Source organism: Oncorhynchus keta, chromosome 9, assembly GCF_023373465.1.
Source record: "Oncorhynchus keta strain PuntledgeMale-10-30-2019 chromosome 9, Oket_V2, whole genome shotgun sequence".
In the NCBI taxonomy this organism is placed as follows: Eukaryota; Metazoa; Chordata; class Actinopteri; order Salmoniformes; family Salmonidae; genus Oncorhynchus; species Oncorhynchus keta.
In genome coordinates, this window is record NC_068429.1 from 18868382 (window position 1) to 18891646 (window position 23265).

The following is a 23265-nucleotide window of genomic DNA, read 5'->3' on the forward strand; positions in this document are numbered from 1 at the left end:
CCTATACATATCTACCTCCATCACCCCAGTATCCTGTCACCTTACCCCTATACATATCTACCTCCATCACCCCAGTATCCCTGTCACCTTACCCCTATACATATCTACCTCCATCACCCCAGTATCCTGTCACCTTACCCCTATACATATCTACCTCCATCACCCCAGTATCCCTGTCACCTTACCCCTATACATATCTACCTCCATCACTCCAGTACCCCTATACATATCACCTCCATATCCCTGTCACCTTACCCCTATACATATCTACCGCCATCACCCCAGTATCCCTGTCACCTTACATATCCCTATACATATCTACCCCTATCATATCATCCATCCCCAGTATCCCTGTCACCTTACCCCTATACATATCTACCTCCATCACCCCAGTATCCCTGTCACCTTACCCCTATACATATCTACCTCCATCACCCCAGTATCCCTGTCACCTTACCCCTATACATATCTACCTCCATCACCCCAGTATCCCTGTCACCTTACCCCTATACATATCTACCTCCATCACCCCAGTATCCCTGTCACCTTACCCCTATACATATCTACCTCCATCACCCCAGTATCCCTGTCACCTTACCCCTATACATATCTACCTCCATCACCCCAGTATCCCTGTCACCTTACCCCTATACATATCTACCTCCATCACTCCAGTATCCCTGTCACCTTACCCCTATACATATCTACCTCCATCACCCCAGTATCCCTGTCACCTTACCCCTATACATATCTACCTCCATCACCCCAGTATCCTGTCACCTTACCCCTATACATATCTACCTCCATCACTCCAGTATCCCTGTCACCTTACCCCTATACATATCTACCTCCATCACCCCAGTATCCCTGTCATCTTACCCCTATACATATCTACCTCCATCACCCCAGTATCCCTGTCACCTTACCCCTATACATATCTACCTCCATCACCCCAGTATCCCTGTCATCTTACCCCTATACATATCTACCTCCATCACCCCAGTATCCCTGTCACCTTACCCCTATACATATCTACCTCCATCACCCCAGTATCCCTGTCACCTTACCCCTATACATATCTACCGCCATCACCCCAGTATCCCTGTCACCTTACCCCTATACATATCTACCTCCATCACCCCAGTATCCCTGTCATCTTACCCCTATACATATCTACCTCCATCACCCCAGTATCCCTGTCACCTTACCCCTATACATATCTACCGCCATCACTCCAGTATCCCTGTCACCTTACCCCTATACATATCTACCTCCATCACTCCAGTATCCTGTCACCTTACCCCTATACATATCTACCTCCATCACTCCAGTATCCCTGTCTCCTTACCCCTATACATATCTACCGCCATCACCCCAGTATCCCTGTCACCTTACCCCTATACATATCTACCTCCATCACCCCAGTATCCTGTCACCTTACCCCTATACATATCTACCTCCATCACTCCAGTATCCTGTCACCTTACCCCTATACATATCTACCTCCATCACCCCAGTATCCTGTCACCTTACCCCTATACATATCTACCGCCATCACTCCAGTATCCCTGTCATCTTACCCCTATACATATCTACCTCCATCACCACAGGATCCCTGCACATGAACATATGGTATTGAATTGATATTTCCTGTATATAGTATGTTTACTTACTTTATTGTGTATTCATATTTCCTATTCCTTTTTCTCATGTGTTTTTTTTCTAGTAATACATAGCTACTGATTATTATTGTTGGGTTTTGAGTTTGCAAGAAAGGCATTTCACTGTACTTGTGTACATGTGACTTTAAAACTTGAAACATTAGCACAGTATACATGATCCTAATTCTAGCTCCCAGACATCGGCATATATATGTGTATATGTGTATATGTATATATATGATAGTAGATTGTTGATTTATTGGCACATTGAACCATGTTGTGCCCCATAGTTTTAAAAACTAGGATTGTAGTGTACGAACAACGACGTCATACCTGTGTTCTGCCATCTTTATGCACATTGTGAAGAGTGGGCCACTTTTTGATTTATGCAACTGCTTTAGGTCTTATAAACACAAGGGAGAGACAATTGTTACTTTTAGCTGTCTCCAAGTCTTATAATGTTTTAATTGCTGGGAAAACCTCCGATGTCAAGAATTCTGTGACAAATCACTTGTATTTGTCCAGGGAACACTGGAGCACGAGGAATCCAAGATTCTGCATGTGCAGCTGGAGCTGAACCAGATCAAGGGTGAGGTGGACAGGAAGCTGGCAGAGAAGGACGAGGAGATGGAGCAGATCAAGAAGAACAGCCAGCGGATTATAGAATCTATGCAGAACACACTGGACTCTGAGGTCCGCAGCAGGAGCGACGCCCTGAGGGTGAAGAAGAAGATGGATGGAGACCTGAATGAGATGGAGATGCAGCTGAGCCACGCCAATAGACAGGCCACTGATGCAACGAAACAGCTGAGAAATGTCCAGGGACAACTTAAGGTAAAGAATGTCAACTTGTGACTGATTTGTTTTGGTCTCAGATTAATCCAGCAATGTAATAAATTAGAAAAGCAGTCACATTTTTCATAAAGACAACATTCACACGTCCACGCTCTGTCGTTTTGAATTCCAGGATGCCCAAATTCTCCTTGATGACGCTGTCCGTGAGTCAGAAGACATGAAGGAGCAGGCCGCCATGGTGGAACGCAGGAACGGTCTGATGATGACAGAGATTGAGGAGCTAAGGGCTGCTCTGGAGCAGACTGAGAGAGGCCGCAAAGTGGCTGAGCAAGAGCTGGTGGACGCCAGTGAGCGTGTGGGACTGCTCCACTCTCAGGTACGGGTCTGGTCACTCATTGGCAGTGTGATGATATGAGGAATATGCCTAGAAAGCCGTACTACTATGGCTGACCCTGTAAAACAATACATTTCACAGCACCTATCCAGTGTATGTGACAACATTATTTGGGGATAAGGTAAAAAGGGACTAGACAGTGGTTTCATAAATCTAAAGATTTTTCAGGGAGTATATCTGCACATGGGGAGACAAATGGAACTTCCACTTAATGGAACCAAATTAAACAGTTGTCTCCAACATGCCTTTCATGACAATCTTTGTCATGTCCTATTTTAGCTCATTCTAGACACACAGTGCATTCGGAATGTATTCAGACCCCTTGACCTTTTCCAAATTTTGTTACATTATTCTCAAATGGATTTGAGAATAATTAACAATACCCCATAATGACAAAGCGAAAACAGGTTTTTAGAAATGTATAAATATTAGAAAAACATAAATACCTTATTTACATAAGTATTCAGACCCTTTGCTATGAGACTTGAAATTGAGCTCAGGTACATCCTGTTTCCATTGATCATCCTTGATGTTTTTACGACTTGATTGGAGTCCACCTGTGGTAAATTCAATTGATTGGGCATGATTTGGAAAGGCACACACCTGTCTATATAAGGTCCCACAGTTGACAGTGCATGTCAGAGAAAAAAACAAGCCATGAGGTCAAAGGAATTGTCTGTAGAGCTCCAAAACAGGATTGTGTCGAGGCACAGATCTAGGGAAGGGTACCAAAACATTTTTGCAGCATTGAAGGTCCCCAAGAACACAGTGGCCTTCATCATTCTTAAATGGAAGAAGTTTGAAACCACCAAGACTCTTCCTAGAGCTGGCCACCCAGCCTACCTGAGCAATCGGGGGAGAAGGGCCTAGGTCAGTGAGTGACCAAGAACCTGATGGTCACTCTGACAGAGCTCCAGAGTTCCTCTGTGGAGATGGGAGAACATTCCAGGAAGACAACCATCTCTGCAGCACTCCACCATGAAGGCCTGATTGGTGGAGTGCTGCAGACGGAAGCCTCTCCTCAGTGAAAGGCACATGACAGCCCACTTGGAGTTTGCCAAAAGGCACCTAAAGACTCTTAGTTTTGTTTCTCATGGTCTATCTGCTCTGATGAAACTAATATTGAACTCTTTGGCCTGAATGCCAAGCATCACGTCTGGAGGAAACCTGGCTCCCTCCCTACGGTGAATGGTGGTGGCTGCAGGTACTGGGAGACTAGTCAGAATCAAGGAGAGATCCGGGTCAAAGGTTCACAGGACCGGGTCAAAGGTTCACATTCTAACAGGACAACAACCCTGAGCACACAGCCAAGACATTGCAGGAGTGGCTTCAGGACAAGTCCTTGAATGTACTTGAGTGAAGAAACTCCCCAGATACAGGTGTGCCAACCTTGTAGCGTTATACCCAAGAAGACTTGAGACTGTAATCGCTGCCAAAGGTGCTTCAACAAAGAACTTAGTAAAGGGTCTGAATAGTTATGTAAATGTGATATTTCAGTTTAATTTTTTAAAATAAATTAGCAAAAAAGTCTTAACAGTTTTTACTTTGTCATTATGGAGAATTGTGTGTAGTTTGAGGGGGGCAATTTTAGAACATGGTTGTAATTGTAACAAAATGTGGAAAACATCAAAGGGTCTGAATACTTTCCGTATGCGCCGCACATCCATGCCATTTCAGATACTATAGCATACTTTATAAAGTACATCAAAGGAAATTAATTACCTAAATACTTGATTAAAAGCCCCTTTTTAAATATTTCTTCTTTTAACAATCTTAGCATTGAAGAGATTGATTTATGGGAGATTGATTTCCATGGTGTGACTGATATATTGTCTTGAGAAGGCGTTTCAGCCAGTCATTGATTGATGTATATTTCCTCCTCCAGAACACCAACCTTCTGAACACTAAGAAGAAGCTGGAGGCTGACCTGGTGCAGGTGCAAGGAGAGGTGGACGACATCATCCACGAGGCCAGAAACGCAGAAGAGAAGGCCAAGAAGGCCATCACTGATGTGAGTCCATATGTTTGGCCAAAACACAGTACAAGGTCTCCAGGCTAACCACATGAAAGTGTTTGATCTGTATCAAATTCTAACTATCAGTTTTTTTCATAAGATTTTATGAGCGCAACAGTTAATAACAGCAGAATAACCAAGTCAAGACATGCGGTTATCAGATCATTACAGGAAAACCTGTCTGTGTTGCCATAAGGTCTAACCTTCATTAAACCTATTTAATGATATTTCAGGCGGCCATGATGGCTGAGGAGCTGAAGAAGGAGCAGGACACCAGTTCTCACCTGGAGAGGATGAAGAAGAACCTGGAGGTCACAGTCAAGGACCTGCAGCACCGTCTGGATGAGGCTGAGAATCTGGCCATGAAGGGAGGCAAGAAGCAGCTCCACAAACTGGAGACCAAGGTGAGTTATTTAGGCATTTAGAAGATGGGGTAAACAATTTGCTTTCAATAACCCATGTGGATAATGATACTGTCATTATCATTACAAACCCTCCCATTAAATTTGCAAAAAGGACATAGGAAGAGACAAAGCCTATGTGATAGTTGAGTATCTGAACAAAGTCTGTAACTTTCGTCAACACCATGTCTTGACGTTAGCCTGGAGGAAATACCTCTATTTATTTGCAGTGATTTGAAACTGATTCCTCCTCGTAAAATAACATGACCATTTCATCTGTGAAGGTACGTGAGCTGGAGGCTGAGGTGGAGTCCGAGCAGAGAAGAGGTGTAGACTCAGTTAAGGGAGTCCGCAAGTACGAGCGCAGAGTCAAGGAGCTCACATACCAAGTAAGAAAAGCACCTTAACACACAGTAATACAGACAGATGTGTATGAAAGGATGGACACTGATACATCTACTTCTGCCCACAGACTGAGGAGGACAATAAGAATATTATCAGACTTCAGGATCTAGTAGAAAAGCTGCAGCTTAAAGTGAAGGCCTACAAGAGGCAGGCTGAGGAAGCGGTGAGTTTGGCCAAAAATGTATAGCAAGTATAATGGTTTTAAGTTGTGTAGTGAACTTGGCCATAGTAAGCAAAGCAAGAAACAAATATGCCATCCTGAATAAACCACTGTGGTTCTTTGTCCCTCCTCCCAGGAGGAACAAGCCAACCAGCACATGTCTAAGTTCCGTAAGGTACAGCATGAGCTGGAGGAGGCTGAGGAACGCGCTGACATTGCAGAGTCCCAGGTCAACAAGCTCAGAGTCAAGAGCCGTGACTCTGGAAAGGTAAAGATCTGCTTTTAAACCTACATCTGAATAATGTTCAAGTAAGACTTCATCATGATCAATAAAGGCTGTCACAGACTCAGATTAAACCTAATTCAAAACAAATAATAGTTTGGCTGCATTAACATGGCCAAAATTATTATTGGACACAATTAAAGGAGCTATATGCAACAATTCCACCTGTCAATTACAATATAAATCCACAAGAGCAAAACATACCTTTTAGAAGGCCGCATATCACTTTTACAGCTAATTAGCATTTTTACTGTGACTAGCTGGTCCGGCTTTTGTGTACAACTTCCCGAATTATGATTGGTTATCGTTTGAGACGTTCACAACAGCAAAAACATTAGCAGTACAAACTTCTTAACGGCTCTGCAACTGACGTTTTTAGGATTATGACCATGGAGAAGAAGTACTAAGCCGTGCTTGGCGTTTCTAAGCAATGTTCTTAAAAAAACATGAAGAAATTGAATTTAAGGTTAATGTTCCTTTAATCTTAATTTTAAAAGATCAGAGGCATTTCATTCCAAGTAAATTTTAATGTAACCACAATTTTAGTTATTGTTGATCTTGAGCCCAGAACTGGATATACTCATTAATATCTATAACTTTTTCTTACAGGCCAAAGAAGAGTAAACCTATTTTATTTTAAATAGAGAACTTGGACTGAACAATTCTTAAGACAGCCTTACATTATTCTACTACAAGGCAGAGAAACCAGGCCAGGGGCTGGGTGGTCAGTGGGGTTATTGGTATTTCATAATTTTTTTCTCCTTGTAATTTGTTTTTTGTGTTTTGTTGTCCATTTTGTTTTGATGCGTGTTGTTGTGGTTGTCTTGTGTGTAAAAGGGGTAGCCCACAAATTGTTTTGGGAACTTGTTTACACTGTTGTATGCTCCTTAATAAAACCTATTTGAAATGTAAAAACATTTGTACTGTACCTTTGGTGAATTCACTTTACATTATAAAAAAACTGTTAAATTAACATTTTACACAACTAGGAAACATCTTGTAAATGTAGGCCTATAAAGAAATTCAATATTATCCGAAAGCTGTGATGTAACAATTAGATCAGATTCAACCACTGACTCCACACTGTTCCGAAGGCACATTATAAGTATAATATTTAAGTGGTAATGCCAGAGAAGCCGGAGTTTGGAGGATATATTGGCAAGGGTGTTGTTGGGCCCCAGACAAAGTTATTTTGATGAATTTATTCATACTATTACATCCTTCCACAAGATATAGTCCCGACACAAATCTAGGGTTGCTACCCAAGCCGGCTGGTTGTTCGTTCTATGGGTTCAGTTGCTACAGACGCAACCCAGTCGTTCGTTCTAAATGTTCCATACTGGCTGGTAACGTCATTATCCCTTGCTTGATAGCTATCCAACTACTGCTAACTTACAGTCATGTCAAAACATACAGCCAGAATAACAGCAAAGTAGCCACATTTGCATTTGTTTAAGCTGTTTTCTAGTGACATTTATTTGGATAAATCCGTAACAATGAGCTAATGAGGCGCGATTTCGCCTGGCATAGAACATTTTCTGACTCGACAGGAAATGTCTCTGTTGTTCAGTGTTATTATGACAGATGTTAAAGCCCCTCAGGGTATAGTTCTATGGGTCTGTTGTGATGGATTGCAATCTAAATAGCCTGTTAGCGGCTGTTACCTTCAATCCTTTAGGGAAAGCCTTGGTATCCAGTCTCACAGGCACCAGCAGCTCCCCAGTGATCAAGCCAATACAGCAGCTTCCAAACTAAGTGCCCAACCCTGCTGCTTAACAACTAGGCTAATTCATGGTCGTACAGGAGCACTTTACATTATTCAAGCAATGTTACACGTTATCCATGTAACATTGGGGCGACAGGTAGCCTAGTGGTTAGTGTTGGGCCAGTAAACTAAAGGTTGATAGATAAAATCCCCAAGCTGACAAGGTAAAAATCTGTTCTGCCCCTGAACAAGGCAGTTAACCCATTGTTCCTAGGCCGTCATTGTAAATAAGAATTGTTCTTAACTGACCTGCCTAGTTAAATGAGAAAATATATATTTAAAAAATCCACTGTACTTTGATTTAAAGTAATGTGTTTTACTTGTAACTAAATACATTAATAGGCTATATTTGATTTAACATTCATACTACTCTATGACTACTCTATGACATCTCACATTCCAAATCAAACTTTCATGTTTATGGTTTGAATCATGCCACCACCAAATGCAAATAAAAGCCATTACATGAGGTCCATAGAGCACACTCATGATGACAGTTGTGGTAGAACTACTTTGCAACATCAATCATTCTTTCTGGATCGAGTCTCTCTCTCTGCCAAAATGCCACTGCCAAAATTCTGCATACAATCATATACTCGATGACAGTCCATGATGATTTAGCTACTCAATGACAGAAAGTGCTTAACACTATGGCTAGAGTTCAACCCTCACATTATGTGTACTCAATGAGAGCTTAGTGAAACATTTAAAGAGTGGATGACAGGTTGTGTGAAGTGTAAGATAAATCATTTACCATTAAAATACTGTAACTTCAGCGATCCAATGCCATAATCCTTATTCCATTGCCTGCGTGGTGAGCACACACTCTACCCATAAACACGAAGTGGGTCCCTGTTGGAATTTCAGCATGAAGTGGGACGTCATCGCATCATAAACACTGGTGACATGAAGGAAGGTGTTCATTTATGATAACTATTCCCTGTGAGTTATGTTTAGATTATATTGAAGCTGTAACGATATACAGTGCCTTTAGAAAGTATTCACACCCCTTGACTTTTTTCAAATTTTGTTGTGTCAAACCATGACTTTAAAATGTATTAAATTGAGATTGTGTGTTACTGGCCTAAATGTTTACAAATTAATTTAATTTTTTTAAAAGCTGAAGTGTTTTTAGTAAAAGATGATTCAACCCCTTTGTTATGGCAAGCCTAAATACGTTCAGGAGTAATAATTTGCTTAACAAGTCACATGTGCAGTAATAGTGTTAAACATGATTTTCGAAAGACTACCTCATCTCTGTACCCCACACATACAATTATCTGTAAGGTCTCTCAACCACAAAGAAGACCAGGGAGGTTTTTCAATGCCTCTCAAAGGGTCCCTATTTGTAGATAAAAAAATAATTAAAAAACAGACGTTGCATTGTGAAGTTATTCATTACAATTTGGATGGTGTATCAATACACCCAGTCACTACAAAGATGCAGCCGTCCTTCCTAACTCGTTTGCCGGAGTGGAAGGAAACCGCTCAGGGATTTCACTACGAGGTCAATGGTGACTTTAAAACAGTTAGAGTTTAATGGCTGTGACAGGAGAAAACTGAGGATGTTATAACACTGTACAGGACCAAAAATATTCCAAACCTTGAATCCTATTTGCAACAAGGCGCTAAAATAACACAAATTTGGCAAAGAAATGAACTTTTATATCCTGAATACAAAGCTTTATGTTTGGGGCAAATCCAACACAACACATCACTAAGTGCCACTCTACATATTTTCAAGTATGATGGTGGCGGCATCATGCTATGGGTATGCTTTCATCGGCAAGGATAAGGGATTTTATTGTTTAAATAAATGGAATAGAGCTAAGCACAGGTGTCAAACCTGCTCCCGCTCTTCCCCAGCATTCCACACTCCTCCCATCATCATTACGCACACCTGCCTCCCCCCGTCATTCGCATCAGCGATTATTGGAGTCACCTGGACTCAATCACCTCTGTCATTATGTTCCCTATATTTGTCTGGTTCACCGCTATGTTCCCTGCTTCTGCATTGATTGTCATATGTCCTTGTTTGCCCATGTGCAGACGCTGTTCCTGTTACTTGTCTGTTCCTCATTAAATGTTCAACTCCCGTGCCTGCATCTCATCTCCAGCGTCGGTCCTTACAACAGGCAACATCCTAGAGGAAAACCTGGTTCAGTCTGCTTTCCAACAGACACTGGGAGACAAATTCACCTTTCAGTAGGACAATAACCTAAAACACAAGGCCAAATATACACTGGAGTTGGTTACCAAGACATCATTAAATGTTGCCTAGTTGCAGTTTTGACTTCAATCGTCTTGAAAATCTATGGCAAGTCTTGAAAATGGCTGTCCAGCAATGATCAACAACCAACTTTACAGATCTTGAAGAATAGAAAAAGAATAATGTGCAGATATTGTACAATCCAGAAGTGCAAAGCTCTTAGAGACTTAGCCAGAAAGACTCACAGCTGTAATCGCTGCCAAGGCGATTCTAACATGTATTGACTCAGGGGTGTGAATACTTATGAAAATGAGATATTTCTGTATTTCATTTTAAATACATTTGAAAACATTTCTAAAAACATGTTTTCACTTTGTCATTATTGGGTGTGTAGATGGATGATTCATTTTATGTGATTCAGGCAGTAACACTACAAAATGTGGAATAAGTCAAGGGGTATGGGTACTTTCTGACGGCAAAACTAAAATAAGGGATAAATTCATGTAAATGTAAATAAAAATAGTTTCCTGATCTTTCTTATATTTCTCACATAGAAGAGACACTTAAGAACAAACTTCCTTCAGATTTTTTGGGGGGACTATCTGTTCTATGTAGTGAATATATTATTCATTGTGTTTCTATTGGCTAATAGCTGTAATGCCAAATTCAATGTTTCATCCAATACATTTTGTACATATTTTTTGTATATCTTAAGGGGTCTTAAAATTCAAAATCCAATAGCTAAATTATCCCTGGAACAACATTATTTGGGTATGAGTTAACAGAATATGAACTTTTAAAAGTGATATTTTCACTGGACAGTTACTTTAAGTGCTGTTTACTTTAAGTTGTGTCACTCAAGTTGGAAACAGTGCCTTCTGAAAGACTTTTTCCACATTTTGTTAGGTTACAGCGTTATTCTAAAATTGATTCAAAAACTATTTCTCACAATACTCTGTAATGACAAAGCTCTTTTTTTGTGCTAATTTATTAAAAATGTAAAAAATGAAATATCACATTTATATAAGTATTCAGACCCTCTACTAAGTACTTTGTTGAAGCACCTTTGGCAGTGATTATAGTCTCGAGTCTTCTTGGGTATGACGCTACAAGATTGGCACAGCTGTATTTGGGGATTTTATCCCATTCTTCTCTGCAGATCCTCTCAAGCTCTATCAGGTTGGGTGGGGAGCGTTAATGCACAGCTATTTTCAGGTCTCTCCAGAGATCAAGGACATTCAGAGACTTGCCCTGAAGTCACTCCTGCGTTGTCTTGGCTGTGAGCTTAGGGTCATTGTCCTGTTGGAAGGTGAAGCGTCACCCCAGTCTGAGGTCCTGAGCAGGTTTTCATCAAGGATCTCTCTGTACTTCGCTCCGTTCATCTTTCCTTCGATCCTGACTAGTCTCCCAGTCTCAGCCACTGAAAAACATCCCCACAGCATGATATTGCCACCACCATGCTACACCGTAGGGATGGTGTCAGGTTTCCTCCAGACGTGACACTTGGCATTCAGGCTAAATAATTAAATATTGGTTTCATTAGACCAGAGAATCTTGTTTCTCATGGTCTGAGAGTCTTTAGGTGACTTTTGGCAAACTACAAGCAGGCTGTCATGTGCCTTTCACTGAGGAGTGGCTTCCATCTGACCACTCTTCCATAAAGGCCTGATTGGTTGAGTGCTGCAGAGATGGTTGTTCTTCTGGAATGTTCTCCCATCTCCACAGAGGAACTCTAGAGCTCTGTTAGAGTTCCCTTCGGGTTCTAGGTCACCTCACTGACCAATACCCTTTTCCCCCAATTTCTCAGTTTGGCTGTGTGGCCATCTCTAGGAAGAGTCTTGGTGGTTCCAACCTTCTTTCATTTAAAAATCATGGAGGCCACTGTGTTCTTGGGGACCTTCAATGCCGCAGAAATGTTTTGGTACCCTTTCCTAGATCTGTGCCTCGACACAATCCTGTCTCAGAGCTCTACAGAAAATTCCTTTGACCTCATGGCTTGGTTTTTGCTCTGTCAACTGTAGGACCTTATAGACAGGTGTGTGCCAAATCATGTTACTGGTGGACTCCGATAAAGTTGTAGAAACATCTCAAAGATGATCAATGGAAACAGGATGCACCGGAGCTCAATTTCGAGTCTCATAGCAAAGTGTCTGAATACTTGTTTTTATATATACACTGCTCAAAAAAATAAAGGGAACACTTAAACAACACAATGTAACTCCAAGTCAATCACACTTCTGTGAAAACAAACTGTCCACTTAGGAAGCAACACTGATTGACAATACATTTCACATGCTGTTGTGCAAATGGAATAGACAACAGGTGGAAATTATAGGCAATTAGCAAGACACCCCCAATAAAGGAGTGGTTCTGCAGGTGGTGACCACAGACCACTTCTCAGTTCCTATGCTTCCTGGCTGATGTTTTGGTCACTTTTGAATGCTGGCGGTGCTTTCACTCTAGCGGTAGCATGAGACGGAGTCTACAACCCACACAAGTGGCTCAGGTAGGGCAGCTCATCCAGGATGGCACATCAATGCAAGCTGTGGCAAGAAGGTTTGCTGTGTCTGTCAGCGTAGTGTCCAGAGCATGGAAGCGCTACCAGGAAACAGGCCAGTACATCAGGAGACGTGGAGGAGGCCGTAGGAGGGCAACAACCCAGTAGCAGGACCGCTACCTCTGCCTTTGTGCAAGGAGGAGCAGGAGGAGCACTGCCAGAGCCCTGCAAAATTACCTCCAGCAGGCCACAAATGTGCATGTGTCTGCTCAAACGGTTAGAAACAGACTCCATGAGGGTGGTATGAGGGCCCGACGTCCACAGTAGGGGGTTGTGCTTACAGCCCAACACCGTGCAGGACGTTTGGCATTTACCAGAGAACACCAAGATTGGCAAATTTGCCACTGACGCCCTGTGCTCTTCATAGATGAAAGCAGGTTCACACTGAGCACATGTGACCGATGTGACAGAGTCTGGAGACGCCGTGGAGAACGTTCTGCTGCCTGCAACATCCTCCAGCATGACTGGTTTGGCGGTGGGTCAGTCATAGTGTGGGGTGGCATTTCTTTGGGGGGGCCGCACAGCCCTCCATGTGCTCGCCAGAGGTAGCCTGACTGCCATTAGGTACCGAGATGAGATCCTCAGACCCATTGTGAGACCATATGCTGGTGCGGTTGGCCCTGGGTTCCTCCTAATGCAAGACAATGCTAGACCTCATGTGGCTGGAGTGTGTCAGCAGTTCCTGCAAGAGGAAGGCATTGATGCTATGGACTGGCCCGCCCGTTCCCCAGACCTGAATCCAATTGAGCACATCTGGGACATCATGTCTCGCTCCATCCACCAACGCCACATTGCACCACAGACTGTCCAGGAGTTGGCTGATGCTTTAGTCCAGGTCTGGGAGGAGATCCCTCAGGAGACCATCCACCACCTCATCAGGAGCATGCCCAGGCGTTGTAGGGAGGTCATACAGGCACGTGGAGGCCACACACACTACTGAGCCTCATTTTGACTTGTTTTAAGGACATTACATCAAAGTTGTATCAGCCTGTTGTGTGGTTTTCCATTTGGAGTATGACTCCAAATCCAGACCTCCATGGGTTGATACATTTGATTTCCATTTATCATTTTTGTGTGATTTTGTTGCCAGCACATTCAACTATGTGAAGAAAAAAGTATTTAATAAGAATATTTCATTATTTCAGATCTAGGATGTGTTATTTTAGTGTTCCCTTTATTTTTTTGAGCAGTGTATATACATTTGCAGAATTTCGAAAAACCTGTTTTCATTATGGGGTATTATGTGTGTAGATTGCTGAGGAGTTGTTTTTATTTAATCCATTTTAGAATAAGGCTGTAACGTAACAAAATGTGAACAAAGTCAAGGGGTCTGAATACTTTCCAAAGGCACTGTATATACAATTTGCAATACACAGCCGTGAAAAGTGAAATTATAGTTAAACACCACAGAGCCATTTAAATGCTGGCCCTAAAAGACCCAATATATTCTACCAAGAGTTAGGGGATTTGTGTTGCAAGCTGAGTGTTACACTCAAGGTTGGGGTCAATTCCATTTCATTCCAATCAATTCAGGAAGTACACTGAAATTCCAATTATCTTCTATGCTTTTCAATGAGAAACATTTGGAATTGGAATTTGGTTTACTTTCTGAATTGACTGGAATTTAAATTGAATTGTCTCCAACCCTGATAACATTTTCTCTCTCCTCTCTCCTCTTACAGGGAAAATAATAAACACACCCAGATAAACACGTTCCCCTTGTAAGTTGAGGATTCGAGTGCAGGTGGAAGGATGAATTTCTGTAGGAACAAAGACTGCATGGAAACGGATAATTATTTAGTAGCTTTCATGGTCAAACCACATTGAACACCATCAGCCACCACACTAGAACTGTATGTCACTTCCTGTATCAATAAAGCTGAACCCCACACAATTAAAGCATTGGCCAATAGCAAAACAGATCATTAGTTACCAGGCAAAGAAATAGATAACACGCAGTTATTTCCTGTAACACACACCATATTTCAGCAATGTGTATAACTGCCATATAAATTAAAGAATTACTCAGGAAATAATCCTACACCTTGTTTAATAAAATGTGATTTTCATGGTAGAATTCTGAGCATTGATTCAAAAAGGTTGAACATTCCCTTGGTGACTTTGTGAGTTATTACATAAAGAATATGTATTTTTCATATCATAAAATGGTAATACATGATGGGGTATCAATATAATTGTTAAATGAATGTACAGATCTTTGAAACAGATTTTGTGTTATCCCTGAGTGAAAATCATGTATATCTTCATGCTACTTAGGACATACCCTCTCATCTATCTGAATGTTTGCATTGTGGGATGCACATCCTTTGATTCACAGGGCTTAGCTTAATAGTCAGCAGATACAGCACTAACTTGGTTATACTTTTGAAGGATCTACACATTCATGTTTATTCATCCCCCACAAAAAGTATAAATAATGTTAACCACTGCCATAATTCAAAATCCAAACAGAATAGTCGTTGTTTTGTACACCATGTGTTCAATATTCTGTTAACAAATAAAAGTGTTTGGTACCCACATTGTGCAATCTGTTTCATGCCATCGTGTCTACTTTGCAATACCAAGTCAGTGCAGTTGCCTGTTTAAGTGTCACTGTTCACCCTAAAGACCATTATAATGCAGAGGCATAAAAGGTGAAGGTGGTGTAAAGAACACAAAGCTCTATAACGTTTTGATATGATTAGAATTCAAACTATACTTAGTAAGCTGTCATTTGAATTAGGCTGATTTAGGCTGTGGTGTGGAAAGCCGAGGGACACCTCTCTGGGTACAGGGCCTATAGACAGTCTACACCCCCTTTAACTTTTTTCACATTTTGTTGCGTTACAAAGTGGGATTGAAATAGTTGTAGTTGTAATATTTGTAATTGATCTACACAAAATATTCCATAATTTCAAAGTGAAAAGATAATTCTATACATTTATAAAAATTAATACCCTCGGCTTTGTCACGTTCTGACCTTTATTTCCTGTGTTTTGTATTTAGTTAGTATGGTCAGGGCGTGAGTTGGGTGGGCAGTCTATGTTTGTTTTTCTAGGTTTTGGGACCAAGCGGTGTGGTAAAGGACAGCGACGACAGCAGCAGCAGCAGCAACAACAGCGGCCAGCATCAGAGCAGAATCTGGACTACACAACTTGGGAGGAGATAGATAGGTGGGCGGTCGGTCGACCCAGGGAGAGTGCCGGAGCCCGCCTGGGATTCGATGGAGCAATGCAAGGAAGGTTACAGGAGAATGAGGTTGGCGAAGCCAGCACGGCAGTGCGACAGGTACGAGAGGCAGCCCCAAAAAATGTTTTTGGGGGGGGCACACGAGGTGTGGTACTAAGCCAGGTAGCAGACCTGAGCTCACTCCTCGTGCTTATGATAAGCAGCGCATTACTGGTCAGGCACCGTGTTATGCGGTTAAGCGCACGGTGTCGCCAGTGCGTGTCCATAGCCCGGTGCGCTATAGGGCAGCCCCCCGAAAGTGCCATGCGAGTGTGGGCATTGAGCCAGGGCGTATGGTGCCTGCTCAGCGGGTCTGGTCGCCGGTACGCAGTCTTGGTCCAGGTTATCCTGCGCCGGCTCTGCGTGCTGTGTCTCCGGGGCGCTGGGAGGGTGCAGTGCGTCCTCTGCCTGCGCTCCGCTCGTGCCGGGCAACTGTGGGAGTGGAGCCTAGGGGAGAGGTGCGTGTAGTAAGCACTAGATCTCCCGTGCTTACCCACAGCCCAGTTCAACCTGTGCCTGCACTCTGGAGGGTCCGGGCTAGAGTAGTTGTCCAGCCTGGGGAAGTGGTGCCAAGGTTGCGCACCAGAGCTCCAGTGCTCCCCACAGCCCGGTCTTTCAGGCTCCTCCTAACACCAAGCCTCCTGAAGGTCTCCCCAGCCTGGTGGTTCCTGTGGCAGCCCCACGCACCAGGCTGTCTCTCAGTCTCCTCCCTGCAGGTGCTCCCGCCTGTCCGGCGCCGCTGCCGGAGCGTCCCGCCTGTCCGGCGCCGCTGCCGGAGCGTCCCGCATGTCCGGCGCCACTGCCGGAGCCTCCCGCCTGTCCGGCGCCGCTGCCGGAGCGTCCCGCCTGTCCGGCGCCGCTGCCGGAGCGTCCCGCCTGTCCGGCGCCACTGCCGGAGCCTCCCGCCTGTCCGGCGCCGCTGCCGGAGCGTCCCGCCTGTCCGGCGCTGCTGCCGGAGCGTCCCGCCTGTCCGGCGCCGCTGCCGGAGCCTCCCGCCTGTCCGGCGCCGCTGCCGGAGCCCCTCAGCCCAGAGGCGCCAGAGCCCCTGAGCCCCTCAGCCCAGAGGCGCCAGAGCCCCTCAGCCCAGAGGCGCCAGAGCCCCTCAGCCCAGAGGCGCCAGAGCCCCTGTCCCTCTGTCCCGAGCCCCTGCCCCTCTGTCCAGTGGGGTCATTGAGAGGGGTTGCCATGGTGAGAAAGCCACGGAGGCGGACAATAAGGCGGACTAAGACAATGGTGAAGTAGGGTCCGCGTCCCGCGCCAGAACCGCCACCGCGGACAGACGCCCACCCAGACCCTCCCCTATAGGTCAAGGTTTTGCGGCCGGAGTCCGCACCTTTGGGGGTACTGTCACGTTCTGACCTTTATTTCCTGTGTTTTGTATTTAGTTAGTATGGTCAGGGCGTGAGTTGGGTGGGCAGTCTATGTTTGTTTTTCTAGGTTTTGGGAATTTCTATGTTTCGGCCTAGTATGGTTCTCAATCAGAGGCAGGTGTCATTAGTTGTCTCTGATTGAGAATCATACTTAGGTAGCCTGGGTTTCACTGTGTGTTTGTGGGTGATTGTTCCTGTCTCTGTCTTTGCACCAGAGAGGACTGTTTTGAGTTTTCACATTTCTTGTTTTTTGTAGTCAGTTGTTCATGTGTACCTTAACGCATTAAAAAGAACCATGGACAATTACCACGCCGCGTATTGGTCCTCTGATCCGTTTCGCCTCTCCTCTTCGAAAGAAGAGGAGGAAATTCATTACAGGCTTAACATATCACATAATGAGTTACATGGACGAGAGGTCTTCACGGACCTCCAGAGTCTCTGGTGGCACAGCTGGCGCTGCAGTACAGCACCCTTAACCACTGCGCCACCCGGGAGGCCCCTTAAGTAAAACATTTTAATATAGAGAGCCGTTCCGAACGGACCCAAGGACAAATAGACCCGTTCCATATAGGCCTGGTCGATCCAAACCCGATCCGAGTGATGGAGCCAGCAGAAAAGGGATTTTTTAAAGTGACTTTAATAAAGTGTGAGAGGAGGGAGAGATCAGAGAGATGCCGCTGTGTCTATGGCAAGACTGGAAAATTGCTGTCTAGCAATGATCCCTAACACCTTGACATTTGACCTCTACAAGCCAGAACGTTGAATAAAATGATATTTTAAGGTACTTTACTGGTTGTCTGTGCAGTTGGTCCTTTTGGCGGTAGGAATGTGAGACAATAAATAGATCCACAGGACAGTATAGTTACATCAACTTTTAGAAGCGCAGGTATGAATGAATGAATTTGTGTCAAATCACCAATTGGCAACCCATCCCTTATGGGATGAATTGACACAAACAAACATTACAATAATTCACTGTGGTAATTCAATAATAATTCTTCTTCCGGTGTTCTCTGCATTGCGCATCGCATAAAGAGTAAATAAAAAAATCTATACATAACAGTAAATAAAGTTATCCAAACAATAATTACATCCATAGAGCAGTAAAATAATATACATACATACCTACACACTGTATACAGTTGAAGTCGGAAGTTTACATAGACCTTAGCCAAATACATTTAAACTCAGTTTTTCAAAATTCCTTAAATTGATCTAAGTAAAATTCCCTGTCTTAGTGTGGCCGATGTGAAATGGCTAGCTAGTTAGCGGTGGTGCGCGCTAATAGTGTTTCAGTCGGTGACGTCACTCACTCAGAGACCTAGTAGTTGTTCCACTTGCTCTGCAAGGGCCGTGGCTTTTGTGGAGCGATGGGTAACGATGCTTCGTGAGTGATTATGGTTATGTGCAGAGGGTTCCTGGTTTGAGCCCAGGTTGGGGCGAGGAGAGGGACGGAAGCTATACTGTTACATTAGGTCAGTTAGAATCACCACTTTATTTTAAGACTGTGAAATGTCAGAATAATAGTAGAGAGAATGATTTATTTCAGCTTTTGTTTCTTTCATCACATTCCCAGTAGGTCAGAAGTTTACATACACTCAATTAGAATTTGGTAGCATTGCCTTTAAATTGTTTAACTTGGGTCAAACGTTTCGGGTAGCCTTCCAAAAGCTTCCCACAATAAGTTGGGTGAATTTTGGCTCATTCCTCCTGACAGAGCTGGTGTAACTCAGTCAGGTTTGTAGGCCCTCTTGCTTACACACGCTTTTTCATTTCTGCCCACAAATTGTCTATGGGATTGAGGTCAGGGCTTTGTGATGGCCACTCCAATACCTTGACCTTGTTGTCCTTAAGCCATTTTGCCACAACTTTGGATGTATGCTTGGTGTCATTGTCCATTTGGAAGACCCATTTGCAACCAAGCTTTAACTTCAATATAATTTTATTCCCTCATGATGCCATCTATTATGTGAAGTGCACCAGTCCCTCCTGCAGCAAAGCACCCCCATAACATGATGCTGCCACCCCCATGCTTCGCGGTTGGGATGGTGTTCTTCGGCTTGTAAGCCTCCTCCTTTTTCCTCCAAACATAACGATGGTCATTATGGCCAAACAGTTCTATTTTTGTTTCATCAGACCAGAGCACATTTCTCAAAAAGTACGATCTTTGTCCCCATGTGCAGTTGCAAACCGTGGTCTGGCTTTTTTATGTTGGTTTTGGTGCAGTGGCTTCTTCCTTGTTGAGCGACCTTTCAGGTTATGTCGATATAGGACTCGTTTTACTGTGGATATCGATACTTTTGTACATGTTTCCTCCAACATCTTCACAAGGTCCTTTGCTGTTGTTCTTGGATTGACATGCACTTTTCACACCAAAGTACATTCATCACTTGGAGACAGAACGCATCTCCTGACGGCTGCGTGGTCCCATGGTGTTTATACTTGCATACTATTGTTTGTACAGATGAACGTGGTACCTTCAGGCGTTTGGAAATTGCTCCCAAGGATGAACCAGACTTGTGGAGGTCTACAATTTGTGGCTGATTTCTTTTGATTTTCCCATGATGTTTGAAGGTAGGCCTTGAAATACATCCACAGGTGCACCTACAATTGACTCAAATTATGTCAATTAGCAGAAGCTTCTAAAGCCATGACATAATTTTCTGGAATTTTCCAAGCTGTTTGAAGGCACAGTCAACTTAGTGTATGTAAACTTCTGACCCAATGGAATTGTGATACAGTGAATTATAAGTGAAATAATCTGTCTGTAAACAATAGTTGGAAAAATGACTTGTGTCATGCACAAAGTAGATGTGCTAACCTGACAAAACTATAGTTTGTTAACAAGAAATTTGTGGAGTGGTTGAAAAACAAGTTTTAATGGCTCCAACCTAAGTGTATGTAAACTTCTGACATCAACTGTTTTTACACATACATATACACGTACTGAACATGCATACATAACATATACAGATAAATAAATACATTTTTTTTTTAAATAAACAGAAGGCATTTGAACCCAGTCTGGAACAAAGAGAAGATTCATATGGGAGACAAGCCTCTACACCATCTATATACACACGTGTCATTTACCACATAGAATATTCATATGGGAGACAAGCCTCTACACCATCTATATACACACGTGTCATTTACCACATAGAATATTCATATGGGAGACAAGCCTCTACACCATCTATATACACACGTGTCATTTACCACATAGAAGATTCATATGGGAGACAAGCCTCTACACCATCTATATACACACACACACACACACGTGTCATTTACCACATAGAAGATTCATATGGGAGACAAGCCTCTACACCATCTATATACACACACACACACACACGTGTCATTTACCACATAGAATATTCATATGGGAGACAAGCCTCTACACCATCTATATACACACGTGTCATTTACCACATAGAAGATTCATATGGGAGACAAGCCTCTACACCATCTATATACACACACACACACACGTGTCATTTACCACATAGAAGATTCATATGGGAGACAAGCCTCTACACCATCTATATACACACGTGTCATTTACCACATAGAATATTCATATGGGAGACAAGCCTCTACACCATCTATATACACACGTGTCATTTACCACATAGAATATTCATATGGGAGACAAGCCTCTACACCATCTATATACACACACACACACACACACGTGTCATTTACCACATAGAAGATTCATATGGGAGACAAGCCTCTACACCATCTATATACACACACACACACACACACGTGTCATTTACCACATAGAAGATTCATATGGGAGACAAGCCTCTACACCATCTATATACACACGTGTCATTTACCACATAGAAGCTAAATATTTGTACAATTGAATTATAGGTAGCCCTTTTTCTTTTATTCCAGGCTTTATCTAAATATTCTGCAAACGGAAATACACAATGGACAAAAAAATATGTCATCATTCGCCACATTTTTTCAAATTTATTTGAACCTTTATTTAACTAGTCAAGTCAGAGTATATCTGGTGGGCTTTCTGGAATAAGAGCAAGTGTATATCGTGGTAGAAAGGGCAATAGAGGATAACATTATTTTCATTCTCTATTTCTTCAAGGTCACAATAGTTACATAGTCTTTCCACTTCCATTTCATCACAATACCGACCTGAGCTCCAAACATGAAAAGCTTGTTTGTGAGAAAGGAAATATGTTTAACAAATAGTTCTTAAATATAGAGTTCAAATCAAATGTTATTGTATTTCTTCTTTCTGAAAGGTCTGACAAAATAGTTTGGGCTGTTTTTACTTGATTCTTTGACTGTCTTGAATGTGTTTATTAAACTGTGCGGGTCAATCTGACCCATATAACAATGGACTTATTTTTTCCCCCGCAAAGCACCAGGTTTAACTCATCATTCCAATTGGGCTTGTCCGGCTTGTAAACGCTCCTGGACTTGGGGGTGTTTTCTGTATTCTGGTAGTACCATCAGTTTCTCCCCTGAAACACAGGCAGAGCCATGTGAACACGTGCACGAGCTCGGCAAGTATCCATGCGTCTCGTGCATATATTTATATTTTCTGCACATGCTTCAGGTGATAGAAATCTAACGCACCCACCTGCGCTTTGAAAGTTGATGTAATTATACATTCCAGTGGATATATTGTCTCTCATTCCTACAGTCAAAAGGACCAACTACACGGGCAACCGGAAAAGTACATTCAAATATAATTTTATTCAACATTCTGGCTTGTAAAGTTCATGAGAGAAAATGTTCCTGATTCAAACGATAATTTTGCCCAACGTAGAATTCAATGCAATTCAACCTCGGGTTTCCAGGCAAGTCCATAGACTGATTACAGACTAAGGAAACCAATATGTCACTTTGTAATTTGGGTGAACTATCTCTTTAAAGAACGTTTCATTGCAATCTCTCATTTCCATGCTCAGCCCCCAATGTGAACAAACCTGTTGTGTTAATGCTTAGTTGCTTATTTATTTGAGGAACTTACCTCTTTAAACAAGTTGGCTTAGTGGATACAACCTTTCTCCCTGTCAGTCTTTTTTGATCATGTTTATCAAGGGTGGCAATAATTTCAGAGGTGACTATATGTGATGTGTGTGATCAACAGTCAACTCAATAGCCTATTGAGCAACTATGGGGATTACCAGTGAGCCTGCCCTGCTGGTTCTGCTTTTCTTAAAGACTCGTTTCTAGTTTCATAGAACTCTAATGTCAGAGAGCAAGCATGTGTGAGTGGGCTGGAGAAGGTTACTACTGTTTTCTTTCCAACATGATCCATGCCTGTGCAGTTGGCTAGTCTACTAGTGTTGCCGCCCCGGATATCATATGGCATCGGTTTCATCCCTGGTCTTGCCACTCATTTTCTGTGCTATACCCCGCTCACCTGTCTACCATACACATTTAGGGACCACTGCTCTAAGAGCCCTCTCAGTAGACTTGGAGGTGATGTTCAGCCCCTATATCGCCAATCGGGGTGTTGGGGCATTTCCCAAAGTGAGGTCAATAACTCTGAGTCTATTCTTGAAGGTTCATGATTTTAGAATTTGTCCATAGGTGGCCCATATACTACCCACCATTGCGACCTGTAAGCTCCCGTTGGCTGGCCCTCGCTTCATACTCGTCGCCAAACCCACTAACTCCAGGTCATCTACAAGACCCTGCTAGGTAAAGTCCCCCTTATCTCAGCCCGCTGGTCACCATAGCAGCACCCACCAGTAGCACGCGCTCCAGCAAGTATATCTCTCTGGTCACCCCCAAAACCAATTCTTCCTTTGGCCGCCTTTCCTTCCAGTTCTCTGCTGCCAATGACTGGAACAATATTTTTTTAGAACCCAACCCTGATCTCTCCTTCTCCACAACTTTGTCCCTGATCTGTTTGGTCTTCATGGTGCCGCTTGCTTGTTGGTGCCCCTTGCTTAGTGGTGTTGCAGACTCTGGGGCCTTTCAGAACAGGTGTATACTGAGATCGTGTGACAGATCAAGTGACACATAGATTGCAC

General features: G+C 43.0%; 1 protein-coding gene across 1 annotated transcript in view; it reads left to right on the plus strand.

Moving 5' to 3' along the window:
* Positions 1-7019, plus strand: part of LOC118387367 (myosin heavy chain, fast skeletal muscle-like) — a 28267-nt gene extending 21248 nt beyond the window's left edge. The window contains exons 33-40 of the mRNA XM_035775651.2: positions 2187-2495; positions 2629-2832; positions 4736-4861; positions 5098-5268; positions 5550-5654; positions 5738-5833; positions 5967-6098; positions 6723-7019. Of these exons, the coding sequence (XP_035631544.1) occupies positions 2187-2495; positions 2629-2832; positions 4736-4861; positions 5098-5268; positions 5550-5654; positions 5738-5833; positions 5967-6098; positions 6723-6737 (1158 nt within the window). The 3' untranslated portion in view covers positions 6738-7019. The remainder of the gene's footprint in view (positions 1-2186; positions 2496-2628; positions 2833-4735; positions 4862-5097; positions 5269-5549; positions 5655-5737; positions 5834-5966; positions 6099-6722) is intronic.
* Positions 7020-23265: the final 16246 nt, after the last annotated feature.